Source organism: Osmerus eperlanus, chromosome 10 (genome assembly GCF_963692335.1).
Source record: "Osmerus eperlanus chromosome 10, fOsmEpe2.1, whole genome shotgun sequence".
In the NCBI taxonomy this organism is placed as follows: Eukaryota; Metazoa; Chordata; class Actinopteri; order Osmeriformes; family Osmeridae; genus Osmerus; species Osmerus eperlanus.
Window position 1 is genome coordinate 14,191,285 of NC_085027.1, and position 27,613 is coordinate 14,218,897.

Here is a 27,613-nt window from a genome sequence, read left to right on the forward strand (position 1 = left end):
CCCCTCACCCCCATACAGCAGCAGCCAACAGCCATAAATAGTCTACCAAAGCGCAGCTCAAAGGTTGTGCAAGCATTTACTGTCAGAGGACAGTATTCAGATCATTAATTAAGCTTTTCTGAACAGTTCTCAGACGTCCGAAAGCGCAAATGTGTTAGTAATGTCAGTTTGACATTGGCAGATTGTTGCTGTTAAAAAATGCACTCAGTGAGTATATTTTTTCATCCATAAAGGAAGGGGGTTGGGTTATGAAACAGATCTCACACACAGTCTCACATATCTGAAGCCATCAATCTTACAAATGAGATGGTGAGAACCGTTGCGCCAAACCACACTACACTGAAGAATAACAAGCACATAAATTAAAAGTTGACAAAAGAGACATATAGCTACTCCAATCCACATTGCAAGACCACAGTCTCTCGAACAGTGCCTGCAAAACTTGTACATGTGCATGTATGAGGAATACATGCATGCCCTGCGTGTTATCAGTTATAAACTATGCGATTACGCCCTCTAGTGGTAGGCTACTGGGAGTCAGATGGCTGAGTGGTTAGGGAATAGGGCTATTAATCAGAAAGTTGCCGGTTCGATTTCCGGACGTGCAAAATGACGTTGTGTCCTTGGGCAAGGCACTTCACCGTACTTGCCTCGGGGGAATATCCCTGTACTTACTGTAAGTCGCTTTGGATAAGAGCGTCTGCTAAATGACTAAATGTAAAATGTACCGGATATGTGGAGAGAGATTTGATATCGTGCACTCAGCACTTAACAATTCCAGTCTGCATGTAATGAATGATCATAACTTATCAGAATTATCTTTTTTCGTGTACGCAACCACAACTTTTCAACTGTAAATTACACGTTTATTCTGTGTTCAGTTACTTTTCAAACACTCTAGAATTCAATAAGTAAATCATGAAAATACGTAAATTCTACACATATGTACGAAATGTCAAGTCAATTGGACCTACGGTAAAAAAAGAAAGAAAGAAGGCTTTCCCAAATTGTCACTGTAGCTATAGCCTTAGCCTTATGGGTCCTGAGGTATGTAGCCCACACCAAGTTCCAGAGGAATTTGAGAATTTGGGTGGAAATGCCATCTATATTAAACATTCTCTGCCATCACTTTTAAAATTGGACATTTGGGCGTGGCCTGTGGCGCCCCCTAAGGTCTAATGTGGGCCATTTATCCAAGGAGTTGTTGGACGGAATAGGTTACGATAATAATAAAGAATAATAACAATGACATCAAAACTTTTTACCAATGAGAGCTTGAATTATTTGGGCGGAATAGGTTACTAGAATAATAATAAAGAATACTAATCATTACAGTATGCGTCCTCCTGACCTGGGAATCCTAATTACCTTGAATCAGACTATTTTGGGACAACCAACAATGGGAAAAAGCACAAACGTTTTAACAGATTGTCAATCGGTGTTTATGTTTGCTGCTGACTGAATTAAATCCGATGGTCCACTCATGTACTCCACATCAACGCTTGACTGAGCACGTGATGGGAATTTTCTATTTTTCAAGGAACGAGTTGACCTAAAGCTCAATCCAAGCTTGCAAACAGCAGCATCATTCAGCTTTGTAGAAGCGGCGCAGTTGTCGGTGAGGCCGGTGAGGCTGTGGCATCCTTTATACAAGACAAGATTACCATTTACATTGCACAAAACATAAAAACCCCATAGTAGCTACATCTGAAGAAGATATCTTCGAACAAAAAGAGACTAAAGGTAAGAAACGACATACGCGACTTGAATGTCGACGTTGGTGGCTAACAAGCTAGGTCGCTTCCTTACAGTCCCGCTAACTCGTACCAGTTTGCTAATAAATTAGCCAAGAAGAGTCAGGCATGGCTAATGTCCAGTCATCCTCAAAATGGTTAGATGAAACTACACGCTTTATTTGCTCAGCTGACGCCGCACGTGCGACAAAGCTATGCGTAGCTGTTTAGCTTTCGTCAACAAGGGTAGAAACAGAAGACCGATAAGATACAATCGTGTTAGCCAGCGAAACAATGCGTAATGATGGTGTGGTACTAGCTAACCTAGCTACCTGGTAGCTGGCTGAGAGACCCGAGACTAGCAGTAGATGGCTAAATGCTAGCTACTACAATGGCCGTGGACAATCCATGGGCATGGCGCTAGGGGGGATAAGTTTAGGCTAGTTGTTAGCTTTCGTCCAATGCCAGAGGAATAGTAGTAGTAGCGCCGTTGTAGCTAGGCTAGCTAGCAAAGCCTAATTTGAAGACCATCTCTTTTGAGTAGCTAGTACTGCTAGCAAGTGTCAGCTAGCTACTCCTAGTCTACTGTTTACACATGTTAGCGTTAGTGTTTATGCTCATTGCCACACAACAATGTTCTTATTTAATATACTAGCTAGTAGCAATGACGTTAAGCCTGGTTTAACTTTAAGTACTGATTAGGTCGAAATCGTTGTTAGCTACTCAGTAGCTAGATAGCCAGTTAGCTATAGCTAAAAATCCACATTGATCTTTCTTTGTTGTAGTATTCAATGAAGAGGAGCATCGTTAAGCTGTGGTGGTAGAAGTTTGGTGCTACATTTTGTTACTTAATTCGGCGCAAATCTACGCTGACTGTCTTAACTGAGTTTACAAAAACGCACGAACGTATTAAGGACAGCCCCATAGTACTGGCCTTAATGTGTATATCTCATGATGTGAATCACACTAAATAATGTGCATATCTCATGATATACATATGATTTGAATCAAATTTAATCACGTTAATACGGAACTGTCACACGAACTCTTTAAGTAATATAGCAGTCAAAAGGAAAGCAGTTAACAGCTGCTAAACCTCTCCTGCAGATGCCTTCAGCGATGGTTGGCAACAATGCTGTACAGTCCGCCAGTCCAGAATTGGGATCTGGAAATCATTCTGAGGTCATGAAGCAAGTTTTGGGCGTTATCGACAAGAAGGTCCGCAACATGGAAAAGAAAAAGGTAGTTGGGTCCCTCTGTCTCACCCAAACAGAACGTCATTTTAGCCTAGTATCAATGACATTCATAAACAGACATTACCCTAGGTCACAAATAACTTTCAAAGACAAAAATCCTGGTGTAGAGTGTCTGATTAATTCATTGTGTCCATAGGGGTTCATTTAATAGCCAGCCACCTCATATCATATGTTCTATTGTGGCTACATGGGCAGCATTGCACTCCCACTAGATCAGCTATATTTCAGTGCATTGTTAACCGTGCTGTGTTTTCCTTTCTCCATCCAGGGTAAATTGGACGATTACCAGGCCAAGAAGAATAAAGGAGATCGGCTGAATCAGGATCAGCTGGTAAGTAACATGTAACGCTTTGGCCAAGAATGCTGCTGTGCTTGAATCAGGATTCCCATAGTCAAGGAAGACTGTCTCCAAACCAAATGTTCATGTGTGCTAACAGCCCTGTTATGTTAATGCAATGATTCATTCTCATTTATATGATGTACATGCAGAAAAGTCATATACATTGTTTGAGATTCCAAGCTCGTCATCGTTGCTGACTTTGTCTACTTCCATTGTTTTTCTCTGAAGGATGCCCTGTCCAAGTTCCAAGAGATTACCAACAACTTGGAGTTTGCCCGGGAGCTACAGAAGAGCTTCTTGACTTTGGGACAAGACGTGAGTTCAGCGATCGCACATCCGCAGAATCACAGGTCGACACTCGACAACACTTGCGTGTCCAGACGCCTAAACCACCAGTCATCGCCTCTCCTTCCCTTCCCCGACCTCCTCCCCCGCAGATCCAGAAGGCGGTGAAGAAGTCTGCGCGGCGGGAGCAGCTGCAGCGCGAGGAGACGGAGCAGCGGAGGCTGAGGACGGTGCTGGAGCTGCAGTTCCTGCTGGACCGGCTGGGGGACGACACGGTGAGGCAGGACCTGAAGAGGCCCGACGCCTCGGGCAGCCCCCTGCTCAGCGAGGCCAACCTCACGGCCCTGGACCACTTCTACAAGCTGGTGGGGCCTGAACGGGACCATGACGTCAGGTACGCCCCTCTCTCTCTCTCTCTCTCTCGTGTTAAATAAGCTCTCAGGACAGGAAAACAATTTCCCCGAGAACAATTTAGGTTCTCCCGTTTCCTGTCCTCCGAATGTATGCGTCCCTGTCGTGTTCTATCCCTTTGCGGAGAAATTCCCGACTAATTAGTATACAAGTATTCTGTTGCAAATTTGCGTTGCTGCTTACTGCGGTCGATATGGCGTGGTAGTAAGTGTTGTGTGTTTTCTAGGTTGACAGACCAGTATGAGGAGGCCTCACTGCACCTGTGGGAGTTGCTGGAGGGCAGGGACAAGGCTGTGGCCGGGACCACGTGTGAGTTGTTAAATCCACGCGGGGGGACGGGGGGGGGGGACGTTGAGGGCTGTGTAACATTTCAAAATAAAGGGACTCGGGGAAAGGGCTTGAGGAAACCTTCGAAACTTATCTAAGCAGCACAGTCTTGTACTTTTTGCTGAGCTGGCCTCCCTGCAAGGAGTGGCATCATCCATCACCAAGCCCCCAGAGTAAAGAGAGAAGGCTGGTCTGCCAAGCCATGTTAGCACAACCCGTTAGCTGGAGCCTTTCTCTCAGGCAGCCTAGGGAGGGGGAGTAAAGGGATATGGTGTTCGGGCCTGGGATCGACCGTTATGATGAGGGCAAGTCAGGACACTCCCTGGCTCTGCAGTCAGACACACACAGCCTATCTGATCATATGGCAACATTGTATACAGTAACTTCCAAGTATTTCTATAGTGTATTCTATCTAAGTGCTTACAGTAGTTGGCAGCTGCTGGTAGCTGGCACAGCACTGGGTAGTGGAATGGGGCACAGCTGTGATTGCACACTGTAGAAACGTGTTAGCAGGTGCCACAAACGGCATTGCAGCAGTATGCTACGGTTTCTGCTTACGATGGTATCGGACAAGCTAGGATGCAGCTATTCCCTTAAAGGCGTAACCACTTAATTATGCAGTTCAGGAGTTTCAATGTATAGATTTGACGAGAGACGTTGCTCGACCTTCTGTCTTGGGGTGGGGGGGTATCTGCCGACGTCTGACCTCTGACCTCCTGTTCCCAATCAGACAAGGCACTGAAGGAGACCCTGGACAAGGTTCTGCTGAGTGACTACTTCGACCGAGTACAGCCGCATCAGAACGGACTGTGCGAGGAGGAGGAGGAGGAAGAGGAGGAGGAGGAGGAAGAGGAAGAAGAGCAGGCTGTGGCGCCCGAAGAGTCGGAGGCAGGAGACCAGCCTGCAGAACCCGGTAACCATCGTTATAACAACCGTCACACCCATGTCGCCACGAGGCCAGTCAGAGCCAGGGTATGTCATGTTGTTGTGTGACTCATTGTACTGTGTTGTGTATTGTTTCCCAGAAGGAACAGTGACTGAAGAATACACAGAGACCATAGAGGTGGAGGCCACAGAGGTGAGACTGCTGACACTCCCACCCGTTTAAGCTGGGACGGCGAGTACGGCATACATAGAGCCTTCCTAGGTGTGGTAATCAACCATGTGTTTTGTCTGTCTCTTGCAGTTCGTAAACAGACAGTTCATTCCAGACAGCACGTACAGCAGCACCGAAAAAGACCAAGTAGAGGAGTGGGCAGCCGAAGCCCAGGTATGTTCTAGAACAAACGCCACACATAGGGAGAGAACGAACAACTCCCATCCAGGAGCCATCGTCCTGTTGCTGTAGTCCATATGTTGACTTGGTGTGTGTGTGTGTCCTTGTGTGAGCAGGTAGTGAGCTCCCTCCAGCACCAGGCCCTGGCCCAGGAGGCCCCCCACACTGTGAACTCCCCGTCCCCCGCCCCCACACCGGACCCTGTGGTCAGGAAGCAGGCCGTCCAGGACCTCATGGCCCAGATGCAGGGCACCTACAACTTCATGCAGGTCAGAGGCCCCCTCCGTCTACCGTTTAATTTGATTAGGCTTAGCAAGTACTTCTTCTTGTTATAGTCCTCTGAGGTCCCGACTCTGAAGTCTTATTTTGGCGTCGCAGACAAAGTCTGACCTAATGTGTGGTGTTGTGGCTGTGCAGGACTCCATGCTGGAGTTTGATGGGCAGGCCCTGGACCCAGCCATTGTGTCGGCCCAGCCCATGAAGCCTGGCCACACTGTGGATCTGCAGCAGCTGGCCTGTGCCCCAGGTGAACACCAGCTCCCCTCTCCACCATGCAACACCCCTCACACTTTGGCTCATAAGCGGTTCTGGTGTAAGACGAACATCTGTGCTTTCCATACTAATGATCTGTTGTTTGTCTGTTTGTGCAGTCCACACAGAGTCCAGAATTCCTCAGACAGGCACAGTTCCGGGACAACCCGAACCCACACAAGTACGTAAAAACAAGCTCTCAGTACTGATGGGGGTCACATCCTTGACAAATTGAGCTTCAACAAAAGCCTATTTTGAGGCTTCCCTCAATGTACACCACCGCCTTGCACCAAATGAAGGCAGCCTTGGGTGTTACCCTCCTCCCCCCTCCTCCCCCTGTCCCTCCTCAGGCCCCACTGGTCTCCTCCACCTCCCCCCCTCTACCAGCCCTCCCCCTCAGCAGAACCCCTTCCCCCCTAGACAGACACCATTGCCCCCCCCCCTCCAGGTAATCCCATCCCCCCACCCCGTCCAGGACACATCCCTCTGGGCGTGTGTGTATAGGTGATTGAGATGCCTGCAAACACTCATCATGCCTCCCCTCCCCACCCCCCAAAGTGTGTCTGAAACCCATTGACGTGTGTGTGTGTGTGTGTGTGTGTCGTCTCTGTCTCCGTCCCGTCCCACTCCCTCCCAAGGCCTCGATGTCCCTGTCGTCCGAGCAGCCCCCCGCCCCGTCCTCCCTGCCCTCTGCCTTCCCGCCTGTCTCCAAACCTCCCCACAGCGGAGGCATCAATGTCAACGCAGCACCATTCCAGTCCATGCAAGCGGTAGGCTTTCAATGGAGCGCCAGTACACGTTGTCATGCATTCTTCATACAGCCCCTGAAGCTACTTAGACGGGCCGAATCCGCTTCTTTTTGTGTAACTTTGTGGTAACGCTGGTTCCATTTTCACAATAGCACTGGGGAAAAGGCTAGAAGTTAGAAATGAAACGGCGTTCTTGAAGTCTTTGCTTTGCCAACAGTAGTCACTCCCCACCTCACCTCCATCTCCCCCCTCCACATAACTCCTCTTGTTGCCCCCCATCCCGTCGACACAATCCTTCATGGCTAACTCCTAAGCTCATTTGCTAGAGATTTAGTTAGCAAACAATGAACTGTTTGTATGGCATGCTTTATAACCACAGCTAACCGTATCCATTTGAAGACATTGATGTAATTACAGGCTGTAACAAATACTCCTTTGAGCCCTGAGTTACTGGACAGATCTGTAACGGCTGCTAATCTTCCTTTCAGGTGTTCAACATGAACGCCCCCGTGCCCCCCACCAACGACGGAGACTCTCTGAAGCACTCCGGCCAGTTCCCCAGTGGCTACAGCCAGAGCTTCAACAGCCAATCGGAGCACTCTGTAGAGCAGCCCGACAACCAACAGGAAGCGCTCCAGTCAGGTGAGGGGAGGGGCCTGGGCTGGTCATCTATGGCCAACAGTAAGAAAAGGAAAAAAAAAGGGTGATTTATATATTTTGAAGAATAGGATTATCAGGCATGGCGAAGAGCTTTTGGCGGCTTGTTTCCGTGTAGGTTACAAGGTTAAGTCCAGACTAAATCAGTGTAGCAGCTGCTAGTCTGTCAGTGCAGTTTTAACAGTCTGTGTTCCTGGGTCCCCCCCCCCCCCCCCCGCAGTGGTTCCTGGGTTCCTCCCTCAGGAGCAGGCGGGGGGCCACCAGCAGGGCTCTCAGCAGGCCTCCGGGTTTGGCAGGAACGGCCAGGCCTTCTACAACAGCCGCGCGGCGCCGCGAGGGGGGCCCAGGAACGCCCGCGGAGTCCTCAACGGCTACAGGGGCTCCAACGGGTTCAGAGGTAGGATCTGCTGGGGGCTCCTCTTAGAAGATCAAGTCAGAGGTTAGGATTCTGAGGTAGGATTCTGAGGTAGGATTCTGAGGTAGGATTCTGAGGTAGGATCTGCCGGGGGTGCCTCTTAGAAGATCAAGTCAGAGGTTAGGATTCTGAGGTAGGATCTGCTGGGGGCTCCTCTTAGAAGATCAAGTCAGAGGTTAGGATTCTGAGGTAGGATTCTGAGGTAGGATCTGCTGGGGGCTCCTCTTAGAACAGGGGTCGGCAACCTAAAATGTTGAAAGAGCCATATTGGACCAAAAATACAAAAAACAAATCTGTCTGGAGCCGCAAAAAATTAAAAGCCTTATATATGCCTTATAATGAAGGCAACACATGCTGTAAGTGTCTATAGACCAATTATTATTGTTTGTAAACATTCGGGATGCGCGCGCAATGTGGCTGCAGAAAACCGGGAAAGAATAGCCATTATAATGGTTAGAGAAGTACACGGATTATACAAATAGTACGATTTAAAAAGACCAAAAAGGTCGAGAAGGACAGCCTTTAAGAGAAAAGTCGATTCCCCATTGATCTGTCACATCAGAATTTTGATTTGGGTTACGGAAGACTTGAAATTTGAGTGAGAATGTCGCCCGGTAGACCGCATCTTATGCGGCAGCTATGTCTTCACATCACAAAGTTCATAATTTTACAGTTTTACAGTCAATTATACACCTTAAAAGTCAAGCAGGGCAGCTTTAAAGAGATATGGGAATTCTGCTTTTAGCCAGCTGGTCCGATTTATTTTTGTGATTTGTGTAAAACTGGCAATCTGAGTGAGACTGCGTCCCCGTTACACTGTTTTGACGTCGTTAGCCTCAGTCAGACTCGGGTCGCTCACTGGCAGTGTGCACAATGTTGTATTTCACTCCATTCTCCACTATAAACGTCAGGGAGGACTGCCTTTTGTAGATACAAGCCTGCTGAAGATAGCCAGCATCTCAGATTTCTTTAACCAAGCCTGTTTCATTCATCATTTGCCTGAGAAAGCGACCTTCGTTAGCCAGGCTAGTTTTGCCCGAGCCAGCCTAGTTTTGCCCGTTCACTCCATTCTACAGTAAAAACGTCAGGGAGGACTACCTTTTGTAGATACGAGCCTGCTGAAGATTTGCCTGAGAAAGTGACCTCCGTTAGCCAGGCTAGTTTGGCCCTATCACTCGGTCAGGATATTTTAAGGTATCGGGGGTCAAGTGACTTTTGTGCATGGACAAATGAAACGTAAATGTATTTGTTCAAAGGACAAGTGCCTCAAAAAGTTAATGTCAAGCTCTGAAATCCAGTGGCCAGAGATATATGATGACCTGATCCAAGTGTATACCTGGGAGAAGTCCGTCCTTTGCAGCCGACATGCGCAGTTGAGCATGCTTGACAGTGGTGTGACGTAGGGTGATAATTGGTCTATATTAGCTATATTACTATAAAAATGATAAGTAGGCTACAAATACATAATGAGCATTCATGCAATCACACTTTTTCTCTCACTCCCAACTGGGTACTCGGCTGCAAATGTAGCATGCCTTCCCTGGAAATGTCTGTTACTCTTTTTGTTATTTGACAACTTCTCATTACAAAGCAAACATGCAGGCAATCCTTCCGCATTGGCAATGAAAGCAAATGATTCGGTCCAAAAACTGTTGAATCCTCTGTTCTCCTCAGCTATCTTTCTCTTTTTCTCTTTTTCCCTTTGGGATCCATGGCCCATGACACACCCGCCGGTTTGTTTGCAACAGCCACCTGTCTGGCATTACGCCGAGCTGAAAGAAACGTGTGTCGCAGGCTATGACGCAAATCTTCGTTGACAGAAATGTTGAAATAAAATATTTATTATACACATACACATTTTGCTGTAAAAATGTGTATGAACATTAAAACATTTCTGTTTTAATAATTAAAACAAAAAATATGTTCACACCATCTTTTTCCATTTTCATATTTTTGAAAAAGCTCCAGGGAGCCTCTAGGGCGGGTTGTCGACCCCTGTCTTAGAAGATCAAGTCAGAGGTTAGGATTCTGAGGTAGGATCTGCTGAGGGGCAGTTTCTTTGTTAGCAATATGAAAATTGCGCTCATACAACTACACTTACTTACTACCTATATATGCAGATTTTTTTATTTAATATTCCTCACTCCTTCACCCTGTAAACTGCTGCTAGCCCTCAATTGAAATTTAAATTGTTGTTACTATGTTATGTTATTTTTTTATATCTTGTATGCCTGTCTACTGCGTAGATGTTGCCTGCCAAGTCATAAGAATTTCACTGCTCTGATGACGCTAAGCTACTTTGACGTTAGCGGACCAATCACAGCCAAGGGGTATCCGTAAAATTACGGACTAGTGGACTGGAAGGATAGTCAGGAAAATCAGGAGGTGCACGTAGAGCTCTCCGAGGGGCTCTCCGAGGGCGTTCCACATCGGAGAAGGGCGTTCCCTGTGTCCGCCTCCATGATAACTGAGTAGTATAATTCGGCCTTTAGAAGATCAAGTCAGCGGTTAGGACCTGGTGGCTCCAAACATGCGGAAGTGTTTGGAAAATGTTGGTGTATGATTACAGACGCTGTCTCAACTTGAATCCCGTCTTACTCGATTGCCTAGAGAGGCATCGCTCTGTTTTCCTGTGTGATTGGAATTGTGCACTCATTTCCTTCTTTCTTTATTTCAGGGGGTTATGACGGCTACCGCCCTCCTTTCTCCAACACTCCTAACAGCGGTTACGGGCAGACCCAGTTCACCACACCCCGGGACTACTCCAACACCACCTACCAGAGGGTGAGCTCTCTCCCTGGCAACCCAACTGCTCACCTGCTACCCCCTACATAATGACATCACCAGTTAGTCATAGCAGCAGTGCAGTCAAGTATTGATTTCTGAGGTGATCTGTTGGGTAATGCGCTCTTAATTCTCTAAAATCCCAATATGGGGGTGGCGACTATAGAATCGATGTCCAGAACTGTGTTAATTGTTATTGTCTTGACAGTCTGTATTTTAATTCTTAAGAGGGGTCTCTCTTTTCTTCGTGGGTACTGTAACAAGCCCCTGTATCTCCCCTGCAGGAGGGATACCAGCCGGGGTACAAGCGGGGAGCGGCCCAGGGGCCTCGAGGTATCTCTCGAGGTAATGCTCAAGCCATGCGATCCTAAAACGTTTACGGACTGTCCACTTCCGCCACACTGAACATTCAGATACTATGAATGTTAGCCCCAGCTCACTTTTATAAGAAAAAAAAAGAAAATGAATATGGTTTGTTTCTCATCAGTGAACTTTTTTTTCTTTTCCTTTTTTTTTTTTTCTTCCCTCTTCTGTTCTTTATCAGAGTAAAGCCTACATTGGTATGTCTGAGGTATTCTTACTGTTGTAGGGCACGCAATGCTGAACTCAACGTTCAGAGCGATAAGCAAGTCTGTGTTTTAAACAAAAAATAGATACTCCTGTAAACTTGAAAGATTTCATTAATTTATTTTTTGTACAAAATAAATGAAGAAAAACCTGCCACTGTTGGTCCAAACCATGAGAATCTTTTATATTTTCCGTCACTGCCCCGCCCCGTCTACTGCGTTTCTTTTACGATGCTTTTGGTTCTCATAGCATTTCTTTTATTTTTTCGTCCTGACTCTCTCCCATCTCCTCTTTGTAAGCTGATGTTACTCGTTGAGAGACTGTTTCAATAAAGATGTGTTGTATTACCTGCTGTCTGGCGCTAAGTTCTTTTGCTTGGTCCCAGATCCTGGGCTGTCTGGTCAGATGGGCTTGCGGTCACTAGCCTGTCCTCTGGGGGTCACTGGGTTGCTGGGATTTGCTCCTGCTTTGCTCCAATGCTTTCTGGATGCTTCTGTCTCCCTCATCGCTCTGTGTTCAGGTGGAAGATGCAACTGCTCATTTGAGGTTTAAGCGGTTGATGTTTACTTTTGCTTTTCTCAAACAAACAAAAATGGGACTGGACACATTCATGTCACAGTCACTGTTCTGAGCAGGCTGTGTTGAGCTTTAATTCTCTTGAAGTAATCCTGTGGTGATATTTCCAAATCCTTGGCAACAGATGCTCTTGCCTTTGGCTCCATCTGGCAGAAGACACCACTCTGCATGGGCTGACTAAAATCTCCCCAATAAAATTAAGCACTTATGGGTCCTTTTTATATTGACAAATTGATCATGAAAGTCTTAATGTGTCTTATGAGTTCCTAAACAGGAATGCTTTGAATTGTGAGTCTAGTGTGTGTGTACAGTCGTGCCATAAGTTTTGGTAATGACAAATGTTTTGTAAAGTTGGCTGGTTCAGTATTTGAGGAAAATGTGTTCACATGTTTCTATAGAATACTGGAATCACAATAAGGCACGTTTCATTTTTTTTTTTTTTAAAGCTTTTTGGGGTTGAAACATTTTAATATATGCAAATGGTGCCCTCTTTTACAGCAGTCAGTCTGCTCTTAAAATCCAATCAGAATGATAGTGATTTCACCTGGCTAGAACTAGTTCACACTTTCCCCTGTGCTGATATGACTTACTGAAATTGTTAGCAGTCATTTCATGCCAAGGCCCAGCAAGCTTTGCAAACACACAATGTATGTCGCTCCCAATACTTTTGGCCACGGCTGCATAATGTAGAACTGAACTAGCATGAACTTTACACAAGTCTGTAATGGTTAGCTAGGGATAAAGATTGTAAATATAGTTCATGCCTTCAGCCTCACACCAATAATACTGCCTTACAAGCAGGGACAAGCTGACTTGATTATGTTTGCTTGGCACTTGCAGGCCGAGGGGGAACAAGTCACATGACAGCACAGCAAGCCATCTAACCCTGGAGATGTCGGGCCTAGTATGCCCGTCTCACCCCCTCCTCACTCACCCTCCTAGAGAATCCATCTATCCACCCACCCTCCCTGTGACTTCTGGACCGCCAACCCAACTCTTTCATCACTGGACTGATCCTCACCGTCCGAAGCTGGAGGGGTTCCAGTGGTGTGACCCCTCAGACCAGTTGGAAGCTTCAGAATCATATGCTGTCTCATAGCCTTAACCCTTGTTATCTTCGGGTGATTCTGACCCATCAGTCATTGTGACCCACCATCGTATTGCGACAACTTTACCGCATACAAAAACAAAGTTTTCTTTTAACCGTTGGGCTGTCTCAGACCCCCCACATTGCGAAGGTAAAAAGAAAATTATTTTTATTTGTTTTTGTGTTGGGTAAAATTGGGTAAACACAACGATGGTTCGTTATGAACCTTTGGGTCATGTGACCCGAAGGCAGCACAAGGGTTAAAACTAACGTGTGTGCCTTTGCTGGTAGACTGTTCGTTTGGACCTTGTCAGGCAGTCATTTGCAAAAGGACAAGGAGTATGGAAAGAAGAACATGATAAATCAATTAAGCTAGAATTACAGTTTGACCATGTTTTGGACTGTTAGTCTCAATGTGAACAATATGTCGTGACATTTAGTGTTGTGAAGTCGTTGGTTGACTGTTGATCTAAAAAGCACTTTTATCGGAGGTTGAGCGATAGAATGACATCAGACAAAGCATATAAAGGACTGTTTAGCTCAAATAATTCCTGTGAACATTGTGCTATGGTCATACTGTAGCTTTGTCAAATATGATGCACTGAATAAATATGCAGTTCTTCTGTAGTCTGGCCTGTGTTTTCCAGACATGCTCTCTGCCATTCACCAACTAACACACATGAAAGAGTCAATTAAAAAAACTTAATTCTTCCAGTACAGCAAATTTCGAATTTCTTTCATGATCTTGGGAGAAAGCCTACCCTATTGTGCAAAATAACGCGTCTCAGGTCAATGCTTTTCTCTACGGGCCAATAGGGGGAAAGTGGACTTCAGCTGGTAGGTTGCAGACCAGCCATGTGACCATTCCCCCTGGTATTTAAGTAGGATTGGTAGGCACAGTCACTAGCAGTCATATCTCTTCTGTGCTCCAACTAGAGACCACTAGAGTTCAAGTTCCAGACATGAAGAGGTGGGGATACTGAGAAACCAGTAGGAAACCAGCAGCATTTCAAACACACAGCAACCATGACTAGAAAACACAAAGAAAAATGGACTGTCACTGGTCTGCAGATGGTATAGATCCTAGTTTTGCAGTTGCAGTCAACCTACCATTGCAACCTACTTGAGATCAGCAAAACCTGAACACACCACAGTCCACAAAGAAGATGATTACTTTGTCCCTCTTCAAAACGAAGGCCTGAAAAATATCTGAGCCTTTGAACACACAACTGCACTCACTGACACGTAAGAATTCCCAAATCAGGCAACAAATGTTCTACAGATACTGACAATGCATCAAAATATTAAAACCATATTACCACAAGTCTTGACCATTGTTTCGGATCATTACATTTATGAACATTTTTAAATAAACAATTTGTGCAGATGTAGGCTAGTCTACAGACCTGAGTCACAATATTTATTTAGACATGTATCTAAATAATCTCAGAAGTGCAAACTATGCCCACTTTCTTGGGCAAGCAGGCTAAATCAAGCATGCTTCAAGTATTTGAAATAGATGAAGAAGTTGCTGATTTGATGTCGGTCAAATCCTAATTCCCTGACCCTGACAGGCTAACGTAAAAAAATTCTGAAACTCTCGACATAACATTTTGGGATTGTATTTGTGTGACCTCAAGAAAGGAGAGAGACACTGGTGGGTTCTCCATCCCTGCCTCCAACATGAGGAGACCAGGAGCCAAACATGGACAAAAGGGGCCACCTTGGTACTCAGGGGCATGGCTGTAAGGACTGTACAGAAGTCTGCTGAGGTGGTTTCAGAAGTCTGCTGAGGTGGTTTCAGAAGTCTGCTGAGGTGGTTTCAGAAGTCTGCTGAGGTGGTTTCATGACGCCAGAGGTGTGTCCACAAGTAGCACCAGTCTATGAGACAGCTGGAGGGAGGAGGGGGGTTGCAGCCCTACGGCAGGTCATGCAAGGCTTCCGGAACTGCTTCATGGACTGGGGGTAGATCGTTGTGAGCTGGAGGCAAATCTGGACTTTTTGGGAGTTCTTCGTGATAGTCCTGGGGAGGATCCTGGTGCAGAGCTTGGTGGCCTGGAGCCAGAACATTGTCATGCACCTGTTGGTCAGGGACGGCATTTCCCTCAACTGGAACCAGAGAAGAATGTTTGTTAAGGTTTTTTTTGTATGAGAGAACATGGTTATGAGGCAGCCGAATGAGCGAAGGACCATAGACGTAAAACTATTGTCTTTCAGAGAAAATGGCGATCGAACGTCCATGTTGGGATGTGAGTGAAAGGAAGGCTCACTTACTATGAACCTCAGGAGGGGCCTCCACATTCTGGATTTTCAACCGCTCCATGTGCTCTACTGCCTGAAACAAGATATACAAGAGTAGAACAAACACACAAGGCCAAACACCACAGTGCGACGGTCACCCCTAATGCCAAACACATCTAAGGAGCCTTGTTGCTAGGCTCCCAGGGTGTGTGTGGGCTATCCAGGGTCCGTCCTGTCATACTGACTGCCCCAAGGCTGTGTTCCTCACCTGCTGCAGCTCCACTTTCTGGGCGTTGAGCTGCTCCTGCTGCCTCTCCAGCTCCTCCTTCTGCTTCTGGAGTTCTGCAGCTTTCTGGTTCAAGTCCTGCTCCTGGCGGACCAGGTGCTCCTCAAACTCCCTCATCTCCTCGTCCGTGTAGGCCTGGTTCTGCTCCAGCGTCTGACACGGGAACACAGGGGAACCTTCATTCGTATTGTCAGGGCGGCCCGTTCACCTCAGAACCCTCATGCTGTTGTCGCAGTGCGTCTTCGTGGACTACGTATTGTTACGGATGAGATGTTTCTAACAGTGCGCGTAACAGGTCTGAGCTGAGAACCAACGGGGCCTCACCTCCCAGCTGTCTGGCTCCAGGAATTCCTTTTTCTTTGTGGCGACCAAGAACTCTTCTAGAGACACCAGTCTGTCTTTGTTTGAGTCCACCTGTGTGAAGAGAGAATAACACGTGGGTCACGTAGGTATGCTTCATGTTTTGGCTGCCCACAATGTTTTTGCGGGCTTGTTGTTTATGATCATTGACCTATGCACTTTTGTACAGCTCTCTCTTGGAAGTCGCTTTGGAGAAAAGTGTCTGCTAAATGAATACATGTACATGTTGGGGTCCTATGTGGAAGCACTTTGTGGATGAGCGTTCTATCTACCCTGTTGGGACGGCAGCGTACCTCGTTCATGACATGTTCTCTCATCCGGAGGCGCTCCTCCTCCATCTCCACCATGTCGTCCTCCTCGTTGGTCGGGTCGTAGATCTTCTCCAGCTGGGGAGGGGAGAAGCAGAGGTCGTCTGTCAAACTCTCCGGGACACAACGGGCACGTCGGGTCATCACACACGAGACACAGGGCGGCGCTTTACCTCTTTAGTGAACAAAGCCTCCAACTCTTGTTCGTCAAAGAAACCGTCTCCATTGGTATCTGTGACAGACCAAGGGAAACATAAATGCATTGGTGAAGCTTGTTAGATAGATCTTATTCGATCTTATTCTTCTGGCTCATTTGGTTGGTTCTCCCCCAAGAAGGGCTTACCGTGCAGGTTGAAAAAGGTTTTGGGGTCAAAATCCTCCGGGTCCAGACCATCACCTTCCTCCCACACCTCTTTCAACTGATTCTCACTACCCTGTACAGAGAAGAAGTATCTTATATGTTCTGATATGAACACGGTGAAGAATATATCATGTCAAATTATATGAAATAGTACAGTATGAGGTCTTCTAGTATGAGGTTCTCCAGTGTATTGTACTGAGCCCCTGGTTAAGAGACAGCAGCATGGCTCTTAGGCTGAACCCTGCAGCGGAGACGTACTGGATGGTTGACTTTGGGATGGTCGGCATGTTTCTTCTTCATCTCCTCGTAATGCTCCTCCTCCTTCTTCCTTCCTTCATCGTCCAGAGTCCTCAGGTGTTCCTGTCTATCATGCTCCTTCATCATCTCGTATTTCTTAAACTCCTCATGGCGGTCCTTGTCAAAGTTTTCCAGGTCATTTGTGGCCTTGTGAAAAGAAGGACAACATGTTGCTTCTTTGTGTAGCCGGGGGAAGGGTGACCGTTCCTCGTTTTCCATACAAATGGTATTTAACAAGCCATGTTCAGTTAGTCTGCTGGCAGAGACTTACAGATTTGATCAGTCGATCCAGGTCATCCACTACAAAGGTGTGCGGATTCATGTGGTTCAGGTACTCAAACTGTTTCAACAGGGCCTGGTGGTCCACTACCATGTCTGGAGAATGTTGACAGGAATTACACATCAATTTGTTCATCTGTCCATCAGTTATGACTGCGCAAGCCACATCAATTATTTTTGTGGTTATTGTAAGAAAACTGTCAAGAACAGCGTAAAAAGAAACATTTCTGATAGTGTTTCTGTAATATAGCGTACTAAAGTGAGTTGTGGGTCAAAGCTCAATTATGCTGGTGACTACCATCTATGCTCGTAGTGATAGTGCTAGTGATAAGAGTAACATGCCATTGCTGTTGTGTTGGAATACTGCGGTTCACAATGTACACTTATGTTTCACATGTGAGTCTCAACAAGGTAAAAGGAACCCAAAAAAAAACAAACCCCATCCTTTCTGTTACACTTGTGTAATGCAATATGAAGCAACTGGATGACACAAATATGTGAAGCTCATACTCAGGGCTTACTAAAGTGGATCATGAATCACCGGGCGGAGGCCTACCGTTCCCTCCTTCGACATCTTGCTTAGCTTTGATGAGTGTCCGTAGACGGTTGACTTCCTGTCTTTTCAGCTCGTCCAGTTTGGTTCTGATGTGGTGGCCGACAAAGTCGAGCTCGTTAGCCAGCTTCCCTTGCTATTGAAGACAAACATAGCAACGTTGCTCAACAACAAAACATTCGTCATGAGAAATGATGAGACTTAGATGGGACTAATACCTTGATGTCCTCCATGTCAGTGTTGTGAAGCTTCTCTCTAAAATGTGGATCTTTCTCCAAGAAATCGATGACTTCCCTGAGGTATCGGTCATAGTGGAGTCCAGTGTCCTGTTACACCACAAACAGCAGAACATCAAGCAGTATTCTCCAATAAGGAAAGAGAAGAGTCTATTAAATATTCAAGGAACAAGGAAATATGCTGTACTAGATCTAAGCCTACTATTATTATTTTTTTCGTTGTCTATTAGAAATGACTATTAACAGGCTTGAAGACGTTGAGACTTACAACACTAGGCGGAGGATCTTGAACTTTCTCTTCCTGTGGCTTGATTTTAGTCTTGTCCATACTAATTGGCACTGCCTCTAGATACAGCAGATGGACGGCAACAGCAAAACAGCTGGACAGGAAAGCCCAGTTACGGGACATCTGCAAATAGAAAAGGCAACATGTTATTTAATATGGGACTAAGGGATAAAGCAACAACTGCTGATTCATTGTTGGGCTCTCGTCATAATAATGTCCTGCTTAGAACTAGCTAATAACACACAAAGATACGAATGCTACAGTAGGATATGTTACATGATACCTAACGTCAGTTGGCTAGCTCGGATGATGCTAGAATGATGCACAGCTGTCTGATTAGAAGTTAAGGTTGCTGTGTCAGCTATAAGCACTGGCTAACACTTTGTAATGTCAATCAAAACCAACAGACAGTAAGTAGGTCCATTTTACGGCAAACAAGACTCACGTTGGGGCTTGTGAATGTTCGTTGAGCTAATTTGTTGTGCCGCTCTAGCGGTGGCTGTTCCTGTTCAGGATCGGATGGCAGAATACATTGCAGTAGCCTAGAGAATTATAGTGGTAAGTAGCGATTGGATACAATTTGCCACCCCATTTTCTAAATACGCGCATGGATGTCCGATTGGGTAATTATGCTGTCTGTCAAAGGACAGAACACTTTATCAAGATGCGTTGCACCGAATTGTACGTGGCGAATGGACGTTTCGCCTCCCGTCTAGCATAAATAATTGGCGAGTCTTCATTCATATGATAAAAAACAAAATATATGTATATATAGAAAATAACAAATTAATTTATTTCACGTGTCTCAATTACTGAAATAACCTAATAGCCTAATCAAATCTGTTCATGAGAGACGTCACTTCCGAACATGGCCTTTACTTCCGTACGTCGACGCCATTATCCTTTTCCTCTACAACGCCACCATGGGTCGTATGCATGCTCCGGGGTAAGCGCTTAAAGTATATATATCCTTTAATTTGCTGTAGTTAACTGTATCATACAATATTTGATCATGATGTAAGTGTATGATATGCTATTATTGACTCTAATCAACGAGCAAGAGTCTGCGAAACGCTTTGTCGCGCCACAGAGCAAGCCAGTTTACGTTGTCACCCACCCATCAAGCCTCTCAATGGAGGGTCTCGACAACTCATGAAGATTGTTGTCCGTTGTCAGTTTTGAGTCTCCAGTATGATTACGGGCTCCTAGCTTGATGACTTGTCTTTGTTTTTCAGTAAGGGCCTGTCCCAGTCAGCGCTCCCATACAGACGCAGTGTTCCCACAGTAAGTAAAGTTGGCTGCTAGACTTGGATGCTTTGCTGGTGCATGTGTGGTATTCAGCATTTTCCCGTTCACGTATTTTAAATGAGAAACGTTGTGCTTTCACAGTGGCTGAAACTGGCGTCTGATGATGTGAAAGAGCAGATCTTTAAACTGGCCAAGAAGGGTTTGACACCCTCTCAGATTGGTAAGACATCCTTCCCATGTTCGTTGGATTCCCCATCTGCAATCCCAAGGGAGATATGTCAGCCATGGTTAGAAGTGGCTGACTGTCCTGCCTCCTCTGTCCAGGTGTGATCTTGAGGGACTCTCATGGTGTGGCCCAGGTCCGCTTCGTGACAGGCAACAAGATCTTGAGGATCCTCAAGTCCAAAGGCCTGGCCCCTGACCTGCCCGAGGACCTGTATCACCTCATCAAGAAGGCTGTGGCTATCAGGAAGCACCTGGAGAGGAACCGAAAGGTATCCACCTGTTACATCAGATAGTCATTTAGCAGACACTTTCATCCTAAGCGACTTACAAGAAAGAGCTTTACAAAAAGTGCATAGGTCAATGATCATAAACAACGAGATGGCCCCAAAAACATTGCGGGTAGCCAAAACATGAAACATACATTGTGAAAGGCAAATAAGAGCCAATGGGTAGAACCAGAAGAGCATGTATTTAAACAAATTACAATTAAACAACCTGATCCTCGAAAGTGCTAGTGTACCTGGAGGAAAGTAAGCAACAATAATATAATTCACAGTACAAGCAGTTAAATCAGTTACAACTAACCAGCAAATGCAACAAGTCCCTCAATAAGTGTCATTGTGTTCCTGGAGGAAATAAACTAACATCTGATTCAACAAATCTTTCTTAACCCTTGTGTTATCTTCGGGTCATTCTGACCCATCAGTCATTGTGACCCACCGTCGTATTGCGACAGATTTACTGCATACAAAGACAAAGTGAAGCATTTTCTTTTAACAGCTAGGCTGTCTCAGACCCCCCACATTGCAAAGGTTAAAAGAAAATTATTTTAATTTGTTTTTGTATTGGGTAAAATTGGGTAAACACAACGATGGTTCATTATGAACCTTTGGGTCATGTGACCCGAAGGCAGCACGAGGGTTAAGTACCGTTGTACTCCCAGAACAAGTGCATCTTTAGCCTTGTCTAGAAGGTGGAGAGAGTCAGTATCTCTCAGGTGGGGAGATGATTACACCTGTTACCTTTGTACTTTAGTAGATTCATGGACATACAACCATATGGAGTCAAATAGACAAGCTGAGACCTGATACTTTTGAATGGATCATGTAGCCTGTGGGAGCCTAGACCTGTACAGTAACAGTTTTCACTAGAGACCACTGACTGGGGCTAGGGAGGCCAACAGTGCTGTGAATAGTTTAACATCCCTTTTTACACACATTGGTGTTTGTCTACATTTGATATTGACAGGTCAATGTGAAGGAAGGTGTTTGTTTAAAATCCCCTCCATTGTTTTTATGCAGGATAAAGATGCAAAATTCCGTCTGATTCTGACCGAAAGCAGAATCCACCGACTGGCCCGCTACTACAAGACCAAGAGAGTACTTGCACCAAACTGGAAGTAGTAAGTGTTTATTTTTAATTTTTAGTCAAGCTATTTATTGCGCTGACTTTGTGGCACATTTCATTGTCCTGTTCTTCCCCTCCTAAGAGCTGAGATATTTCTGATGTGCTAGATGAAATTGAAGGTAAATTAGCAGAGTGGCTTGTCAGTGTCGACCCTGCCAGTCCCCTTCACACATGTCTCACTGCGACTCGCTGGTTCTCCTGTGCCTCCACAGGGGGCAACTGATCACCAGCAGTCTGCCATCTGGATTTTGCCTTTAAGGCCAACGTCATCTTAATCTTATAATCCCCCATCTTTTTTTTTCTCTCCACAGCGAATCTTCCACCGCTTCTGCCTTGGTGGCATAAACGTATTTTCGCATTAAAGGAACGTTTTGAAGGAACTTGTGTGTGTTTGTCTAATTGTAGACAGGAGGGTGCATGGTATACTTAAAATTGAAGGTAAATGTATGTAAGGTAAAAAATAAATAAATAATCCTTTATACAAATAATCCTATTCTTCTCCATGACCTTGTACAGTCACTGATCTTGACAACACTGACTGATCTTCTTTATGAACACTGTTAGCCACAAGAGGTCAGTATTTAACTGTTCGATAAAATGCTGAACCACGTGGCTAGATGCCCTTGAATTAAAAAAAACTGCTCTTGCAGTCTTACCTTTTTTATGTATTCACAAAACTTTTTAATGTTCCTTTCCCAGTGAGTTACTTTCTGTTAGGTGCTTATTGAAATGTAATTATGTAGTTTCACTTCAACCAGACACAATCAGTAGAGGACAGGGACGTTTGCTCATCACCAGTGGTCCCGCAACCCATCCTTCAGTCTAGTTCCTCCAGGAGAGGAGACAGTGTGATTAATGGGCCGCAGCCCACCTCTCACCCTCCAGCTCTCCTCACTGGGCTCTGAGGGGGAGATCAGGAGCAGGACCTGGAAGCTGTACTTACCACCCACATCCCTTAAGGAGCAACACACCTGCCAGAGACTACTTAACCATACCTTTATTTAGTGGTGCGTGGATCTACAGATCATATAAGCCACTGTACTTAATGAAAGTAAAGTTTTGTCATAATCAGGTGGATTCATGATCAATGTTCTGGTAATGGATAGGTATTGATTTTTATGAATCTTTTCCTCGTAATATCCATTAGGAGCTAAAATAATGGACTACACACACTATATTAATGAGGTAGCATGTATAAACCCTGCATCTGTCTGATATTGATTTCATACCCAGACATATTTGTAGGAAGTCACGTGGCGGGTGAAATGTAATGTACAAGTGAGTTCAGATTGGCAGGTGAGATAGCAAAAGGAGTTCTTTATTGCGTCTGCTGCAGAGCCTCACTCAGTAAACAGTGATTCAGCCCGAGCCGGGGCAGGCTCTCCTCAGAGAGGACGATAACATTGAGTCACCTTGCTGCATTGTGAGCCTCTGGCAGTGGAGAGGCAGCAATCATCAGCAGAGCCCACACTGCAGAGGAGGTGATACAGCTGCAGAGCTGCAGCGGGCTGCGCATCATCGGCGTGCGCGTGAGGAAGTCCGATTGATGGGAGTGAGTGAAAAGAGCAGCCGGAGAGAATGGGAGGAGGGAAGTGGGTAATGAATTGTGGGGCAAAGTCAAATAAGAGCAATTAACTGACTGGGGACATGGTATGATTGCGCTGCAGTGTGTGTCCCCAGGTTCACAGCTGGTGTTTTCGCCATGAGAAATGCACTAGAGCAGCAAGGAAAAGTTGATTTCTTCCTACACTGTAATGGATTACTGTGTGGATTATATACTTTCTTGCGATCTTGCATTTTCATGAAGACTGGATTTGTGTTGAGATGTGGTTAAAGGAGCAGAGCTAAGTCACAGCACACCAGTCTCAAGGCTGGACGTACAGTCTGCCCCCCTGGGCACCAGTGCTGTCAACCCTACTGTTGTGAGCTGGGCTGTTCCCTCAGCAGCCTAGTCCAGAATCACTCATTTCACATTTATGCCACAAAACCTGTCACTCATTTCATTTTTTTCTTCACATGTAAAATCCCTATCCTTCCTTCTCTTTTTGCTTTTCATGATCTTCTAAACAAATTTAGCAAACACAACACTGACAACTCCCCTCCTGAATGTTTGCAGTCTCAGGACTAGTTTGGCTGTGTGAGTTGCATGGCTTGTGTCAGCATTGACCACCATAGGACCAACACTGTCCATATATGCCAAAACCTCCCGATATTTTTTCTCCACTCAACCTCTGACTCACTCCTAACCGCAGGATACAAAGACAGTTTTCAAAAGGAGCTGGCTTGGACGCACACCATCTCAAATGGCGCGGCTGAAGGAATCCAGTTTGATCACACACATCTTTCATGAGGAAGTGCACCAAGCAAACAGGATGAAACAACAAAGCCTTCTCTAAAGGGATTCACCGATCAAATATTTATCATGCAGACTGGGGGTTTCATGCCCCCTGCTAGCTGAGAGGAGGGCACTCTGAGTAATGTTTTGGTGTTTCACAAAAGAGATGAATAACCTTTCACTCTCCAGCCCATATATTTAGGGGAGTCATACCATTTATCTAGGAGCTGGTCTCTGAATGTATTGGGACACCACTTGTGCAGCAGGAACTGCATTAGGTCAGGTAAAAGGAGTTCCGTTCACTATATGTGCACCCTGTGTACGTGGAGATTTATACATATTTCTCAACTCACATGCCGTATATAGATGGCACAACTCAAGAAATCAGAATGGCCGGAATCAGATGGCAAAACGTAAGTTTATGGGAGTGAGGCCATGGGCATCAGAGAGGTTTCTTGCTGTTTGTTGTCCAATGACACAGCCCTTTTCCTCTGCACTGTGACTTTGAGCTTTGCCTCACATGCCCCCAGGTTAAATTTATGGGCAGCATCAGGAAATTGGGCAGCTCCTTTTGATGCAATGTAAGCATTATTGTAATGTGTCATGCTTGGGAAAGCTCTCTGTCCTCAAGGCCTAGCTGCAGTAAGAAATGTGTGAGGCTGACAGATCTACACACACACTCTCTTCAGGTGTATGGCCTTGCGCAGCTATACAGTTTTGAGAGCTTGTTTGGGTTATGCTTTGTTCATAGACTCAGATGCACCTAGGGGTGATACGTTTTTACAAATGTAATCAAACCTGTCACGTAAAAAAAAGCTTACCATCACGCTGCCCTTTCAACAACAATGGCGTGTTGTGCTTCTTTGTTTTCATTAGGTTGTTTGTGTACTTCCTCTGCTATGGAGATAAACACAATATTGCCATGCAAGTGTTTTTAGTTACTATGTGCCATTATGTGTAAACTTTTTCACACAAGTCTTGGACCGTGTAGCCTGATAGAAACATATGGGTCTGTACTATTGTCGGAGAGGTCCCGCCCTCACGTGAACTGTAGGCTACAACAGAGAAGGATACTGTCTCGTTGCAAGACGGCCTTGTTTGTGTTACCTATAGGCTCCACCTGCCATGAGAACAGCTAAGCTTCCTCAACGCGAAAATGCCCCGTTTTCCTTTGGAATGTGCGTGTGACGAGGTCCATCTTTTAGGAATGTTAAGCTATTCAAATGGGCGTAAATTATGAAACCTTTCGAACACATTCCTTAACTTAAATGAGACTCAACGAAGCCAATTCAGTGCGCCTAAAATAGAGTTAAGCGCAACAACCCCATCCCTGAACCCACACTTAGTGTTTACACCCTTTATTGTCGGCTGAAGGTAGGACAAAGACGCACTGGCTGTAGCGCAGCAGGCGACTCTCTACAAGTTTATTTCTTCCCCTTTAAAAAAGCTGCAGCCCTAGCGGTGATCACTGGAGTCTATCGGTTCCTCAGGAAACTCTGCGGAGAAGAGAATGCACTAGCTGCACGAGAAACAGGGATCATGGCGGCACCGCTCGGGCGGGACACTCTACCTGACCACTGGTCGTACGGAGTCTGTCGAGATGGCAGGGTCTTCTTCATCAAGTGAGAACCTGCTGTCTTTTCTAAGTTTAGTTCGCATTGCTCAGATTAATATACGGAATTAGATCATGCTTTTCCTCATTCAGTAACAGGTGTCTTTTTTCAGTGATAAAACTCACATCACTACTTGGCTCCATCCTCGTACGGGTGAACCTGTCAACTCCGGACACATGATACGATCAGGTAGCCTAGTCTTTCGCCGAAACCATCAGTAAAACACATTTTCCAAACATTGACTCTGAAAATGATCTTATTCATTCAGCCTCTTGTGTTTGTGGTCTAGATTTACCTCGAGGATGGGAAGAAGGTTTCACAGACGAAGGAGCCAGCTACTTCATCAAGTGAGTGCGGCGCTTCTGTCTGCTTAATAGGACGTGCAACATGGACCGTGATAATTTAAGACTCAAACTTTCATTCTCAAGTGTTTTACACTGCCCGATACTGTTAAGACGATCACTTTCGAGGCGCAGCGCTTTGGATAAAACGATGCCTTTTAAATGTGTCCTGTTGCGGCGGGCTGAGCCGTGATGACGTTGCATGCATGCCTTTTACTCTCGCTGCATCAGAATTTAGGGGGTCTTGTTATGATGCCAAGTTAACGCCAAACATTCTGTAATGTGGCTGCTTTATAAACTATTGATTTTGGGTACGTGTCTCTGTACAGAAACAGACTACAGTAGCCTACATGTTGATGCATTTAGTATGCAGCCTATAGGCTTCATAGGCTATCCTATATTATGACTAAATTACACCATGACATCTTTCCCAATGCACTTTACTGTGAAAATAATTATATATTTTTAGATACATATAAACTTGTTTTCAGTATGAACTACACATCAGGTTGACCTGACCTCCATGAAAGATGTTTTGGGCATATTATAGCATTGTTGAAGAGTAGATACCAATTAACTGTTGTTTTTTGCCCTCCTACTTTTTGAGGGTAAGGGCAACACCCAGCAGGACAGAGGAAAGCTATTGAAATTCAGTTCACACTCTCCAGGACATGGAGCAGGACATGGACATATGCAGGACATCTACTCTCTACTCTCTCCATTAGCTAGCTGAGTGTGTGTTGGTGTGTGTGTGTGTGTGTGCGTGCATGTTTGTTGTTTGTGTGGGAGAAGTGGGGAGAGAGGGAGAGGAACAGAGAGGAGGGAGAGAGGCAGGATCGTACGCTCACATGGTGACAGAGATGTATCGCATGATTCCAGTTTTGAAGCAGAGACATTTTCAAAGTCGTTCTCTTTGTGTTTATTCCCGTTGATAATGTGTTTTTAGCGTGAACAACAAACCAATCCTTGTGCTGGCTACCACGGCAACCGGGCTGGTTCTGTGTCCACTCTCCTCCCTCATGGCAGCTTCAATAGCCAGTGCTGCTTGACACAACAGAAAGCACAATAAAACCACTCTGGTTACTTTCTATGATTTGTTTATGCAGACACTCTTATGTTGGGCCACCTGCATGTGCTGTGTGGTTCCACAGTCTGCAGTGTGTCACACCATGCCTGTCTGCAGGGGGCCTGTGGGGGGACAGGCAGACAGACAGTCGGGCAGGTAGACTGACACACAGACAGGTGGCTAGGTACTCCGACAGACATATATATCACAGCACGACACACAGGCCACACTGAAACCCAACAGATAAATCAAGATAACAATGACAAACCGCTAGCCCACTGTAGAACAGAGCGGAGCAATTAGAAATGCCTTAGCTTTGGTTCCTCATTGTGACCGAGTGCTAGGTCTCCTCCCCCCTGGGAGGGAGACTGGAGTTGGTTGGGCTTGCACCCACTGTCCCGTCCATGCCCCTTTTAGTTTGCCCCACTTGCCCCAGACAGAAGGCCTGTCTGGGGCAAGGCTGCCACACTGCATTGTGCTCCCATGCTTGTAATCATGTTTGTGAAGATGGCTTGTGAAGGAGGCTTTTACTTTGAGATTATACGTGAACAGATAATGCAGACAAACACGCTTTCAAGCTCACATCCGCGCTAAGCCCGTATGCAAATGCCAGGGAGACTTCCTTGTTGTATTTTAGTCGTGCTGCATTGTAACAGGAGAAAGACACACAATACTGTAGAAACTTCTGGAAAAGTGAGGCAATAAACTGGCACCAGATGGGTTGGGTTTTGAAAGAGGCACATAAAAAAAATCAGAAAATTTGTTATCGTTGACACTTTTATTGTGTGGTGCCATGAAGTGGGTCATTGTGTGTCTCTTTCTCTCTGGCATGACCAGAACAAAGAGAAAAGCAGTGAAGTTGAGGGATGTATAGTTTCCCTAAATGTCACGGCTGTGAAGTCAATCCCTTGTTTGTATCCTCGACAACTTGATGGAAGGATCCTGTTGTTGGTCTTGTTTTCTTGGCGGTGGACATTGTGTCTTTGTTGCATCTGCACTAACTGTCGGAGGGTCAGTTCCCAACAGAACTGAGAGACCACAGAATAGGCCCATGCTCTTAGCACTGGTGAATATGATTTTATGAGGCAGGCCAATCAAAAACAGAATTCCAATAAAAGATAACTAGATTCCATAGATTTTGTTTGTGACCAAGTGCCCACTTGAGAGCCCCCGCAGA

The 27,613-nt window shown here is 45.6% G+C and overlaps 3 protein-coding genes, 1 long non-coding RNA gene and 1 other non-coding gene across 8 annotated transcripts; 4 read left to right on the forward strand and 1 right to left on the reverse strand.

The window, feature by feature from the left end:
* Nucleotides 1-1,542: 1,542 nt before the first annotated feature.
* On the forward strand, nt 1,543-11,678 carry caprin1a (cell cycle associated protein 1a). 3 transcript variants are annotated; one of them, XM_062472159.1, is made up of 17 exons: nt 1,546-1,743; nt 2,841-2,975; nt 3,258-3,320; nt 3,558-3,644; nt 3,767-4,008; nt 4,252-4,334; nt 5,083-5,265; nt 5,378-5,430; nt 5,539-5,622; nt 5,745-5,897; nt 6,046-6,154; nt 6,279-6,340; nt 6,798-6,929; nt 7,397-7,550; nt 7,786-7,962; nt 10,658-10,764; nt 11,049-11,678. In XM_062472159.1, exons 2-17 carry the CDS (start codon nt 2,841-2,843, stop codon nt 11,133-11,135), a joined length of 1,911 nt encoding a protein of 636 aa, XP_062328143.1. In that variant the 5' UTR covers nt 1,546-1,743; the 3' UTR covers nt 11,136-11,678. The 3 variants fall into 3 exon arrangements, with proteins under 3 accessions (XP_062328145.1, XP_062328143.1, XP_062328144.1); XM_062472161.1 differs by lacking the exons at nt 10,658-10,764; nt 11,049-11,678 and adding an exon at nt 8,100-8,119 and having other exon boundaries at nt 1,543-1,743; nt 7,786-8,004; XM_062472160.1 differs by lacking the exon at nt 6,798-6,929.
* Nucleotides 11,679-13,682: 2,004 nt separating this feature from the next.
* On the reverse strand, nt 13,683-18,741 carry nucb2a (nucleobindin 2a). Of its 2 annotated transcripts, XR_009931541.1 has the most exons (14): nt 18,647-18,741; nt 18,184-18,324; nt 17,898-18,005; nt 17,683-17,815; nt 17,119-17,222; nt 16,809-16,994; nt 16,533-16,623; nt 16,363-16,421; nt 16,175-16,267; nt 15,846-15,935; nt 15,504-15,674; nt 15,269-15,329; nt 14,811-15,103; nt 13,683-14,766 (listed from the first exon to the last, which is right to left on the reverse strand). XR_009931541.1 is itself a non-coding variant. In XM_062472164.1 (13 exons), exons 2-13 carry the CDS (start codon nt 18,322-18,324, stop codon nt 14,913-14,915), a joined length of 1,428 nt encoding a protein of 475 aa, XP_062328148.1. In that variant the 5' UTR covers nt 18,647-18,741; the 3' UTR covers nt 13,683-14,912. The 2 variants fall into 2 exon arrangements, 1 of the variants encoding a protein (XP_062328148.1); XM_062472164.1 differs by having other exon boundaries at nt 13,683-15,103.
* A 273-nt stretch (nt 18,742-19,014) lies between these two features.
* On the forward strand, nt 19,015-21,461 carry rps13 (ribosomal protein S13). The gene is made up of 6 exons (XM_062472166.1): nt 19,015-19,147; nt 19,437-19,485; nt 19,591-19,669; nt 19,774-19,943; nt 20,976-21,076; nt 21,393-21,461. The coding sequence occupies exons 1-6, from the start codon at nt 19,125-19,127 to the stop codon at nt 21,424-21,426; spliced, it is 456 nt and encodes a 151-aa protein (XP_062328150.1). The 5' UTR covers nt 19,015-19,124; the 3' UTR covers nt 21,427-21,461.
* Nucleotides 21,128-21,256, forward strand: LOC134028580 (small nucleolar RNA SNORA19). The gene has a single exon (XR_009931554.1). It is a non-coding gene; the product is annotated as a small nucleolar RNA SNORA19 (small nucleolar RNA).
* A 2,844-nt stretch (nt 21,462-24,305) lies between the features above and the next one.
* On the forward strand, nt 24,306-25,377 carry LOC134027748 (uncharacterized). The gene is made up of 3 exons (XR_009931467.1): nt 24,306-25,038; nt 25,142-25,218; nt 25,319-25,377. It is a non-coding gene; the product is annotated as an uncharacterized LOC134027748 (long non-coding RNA).
* The last annotated feature ends 2,236 nt before the right edge of the window (nt 25,378-27,613 follow it).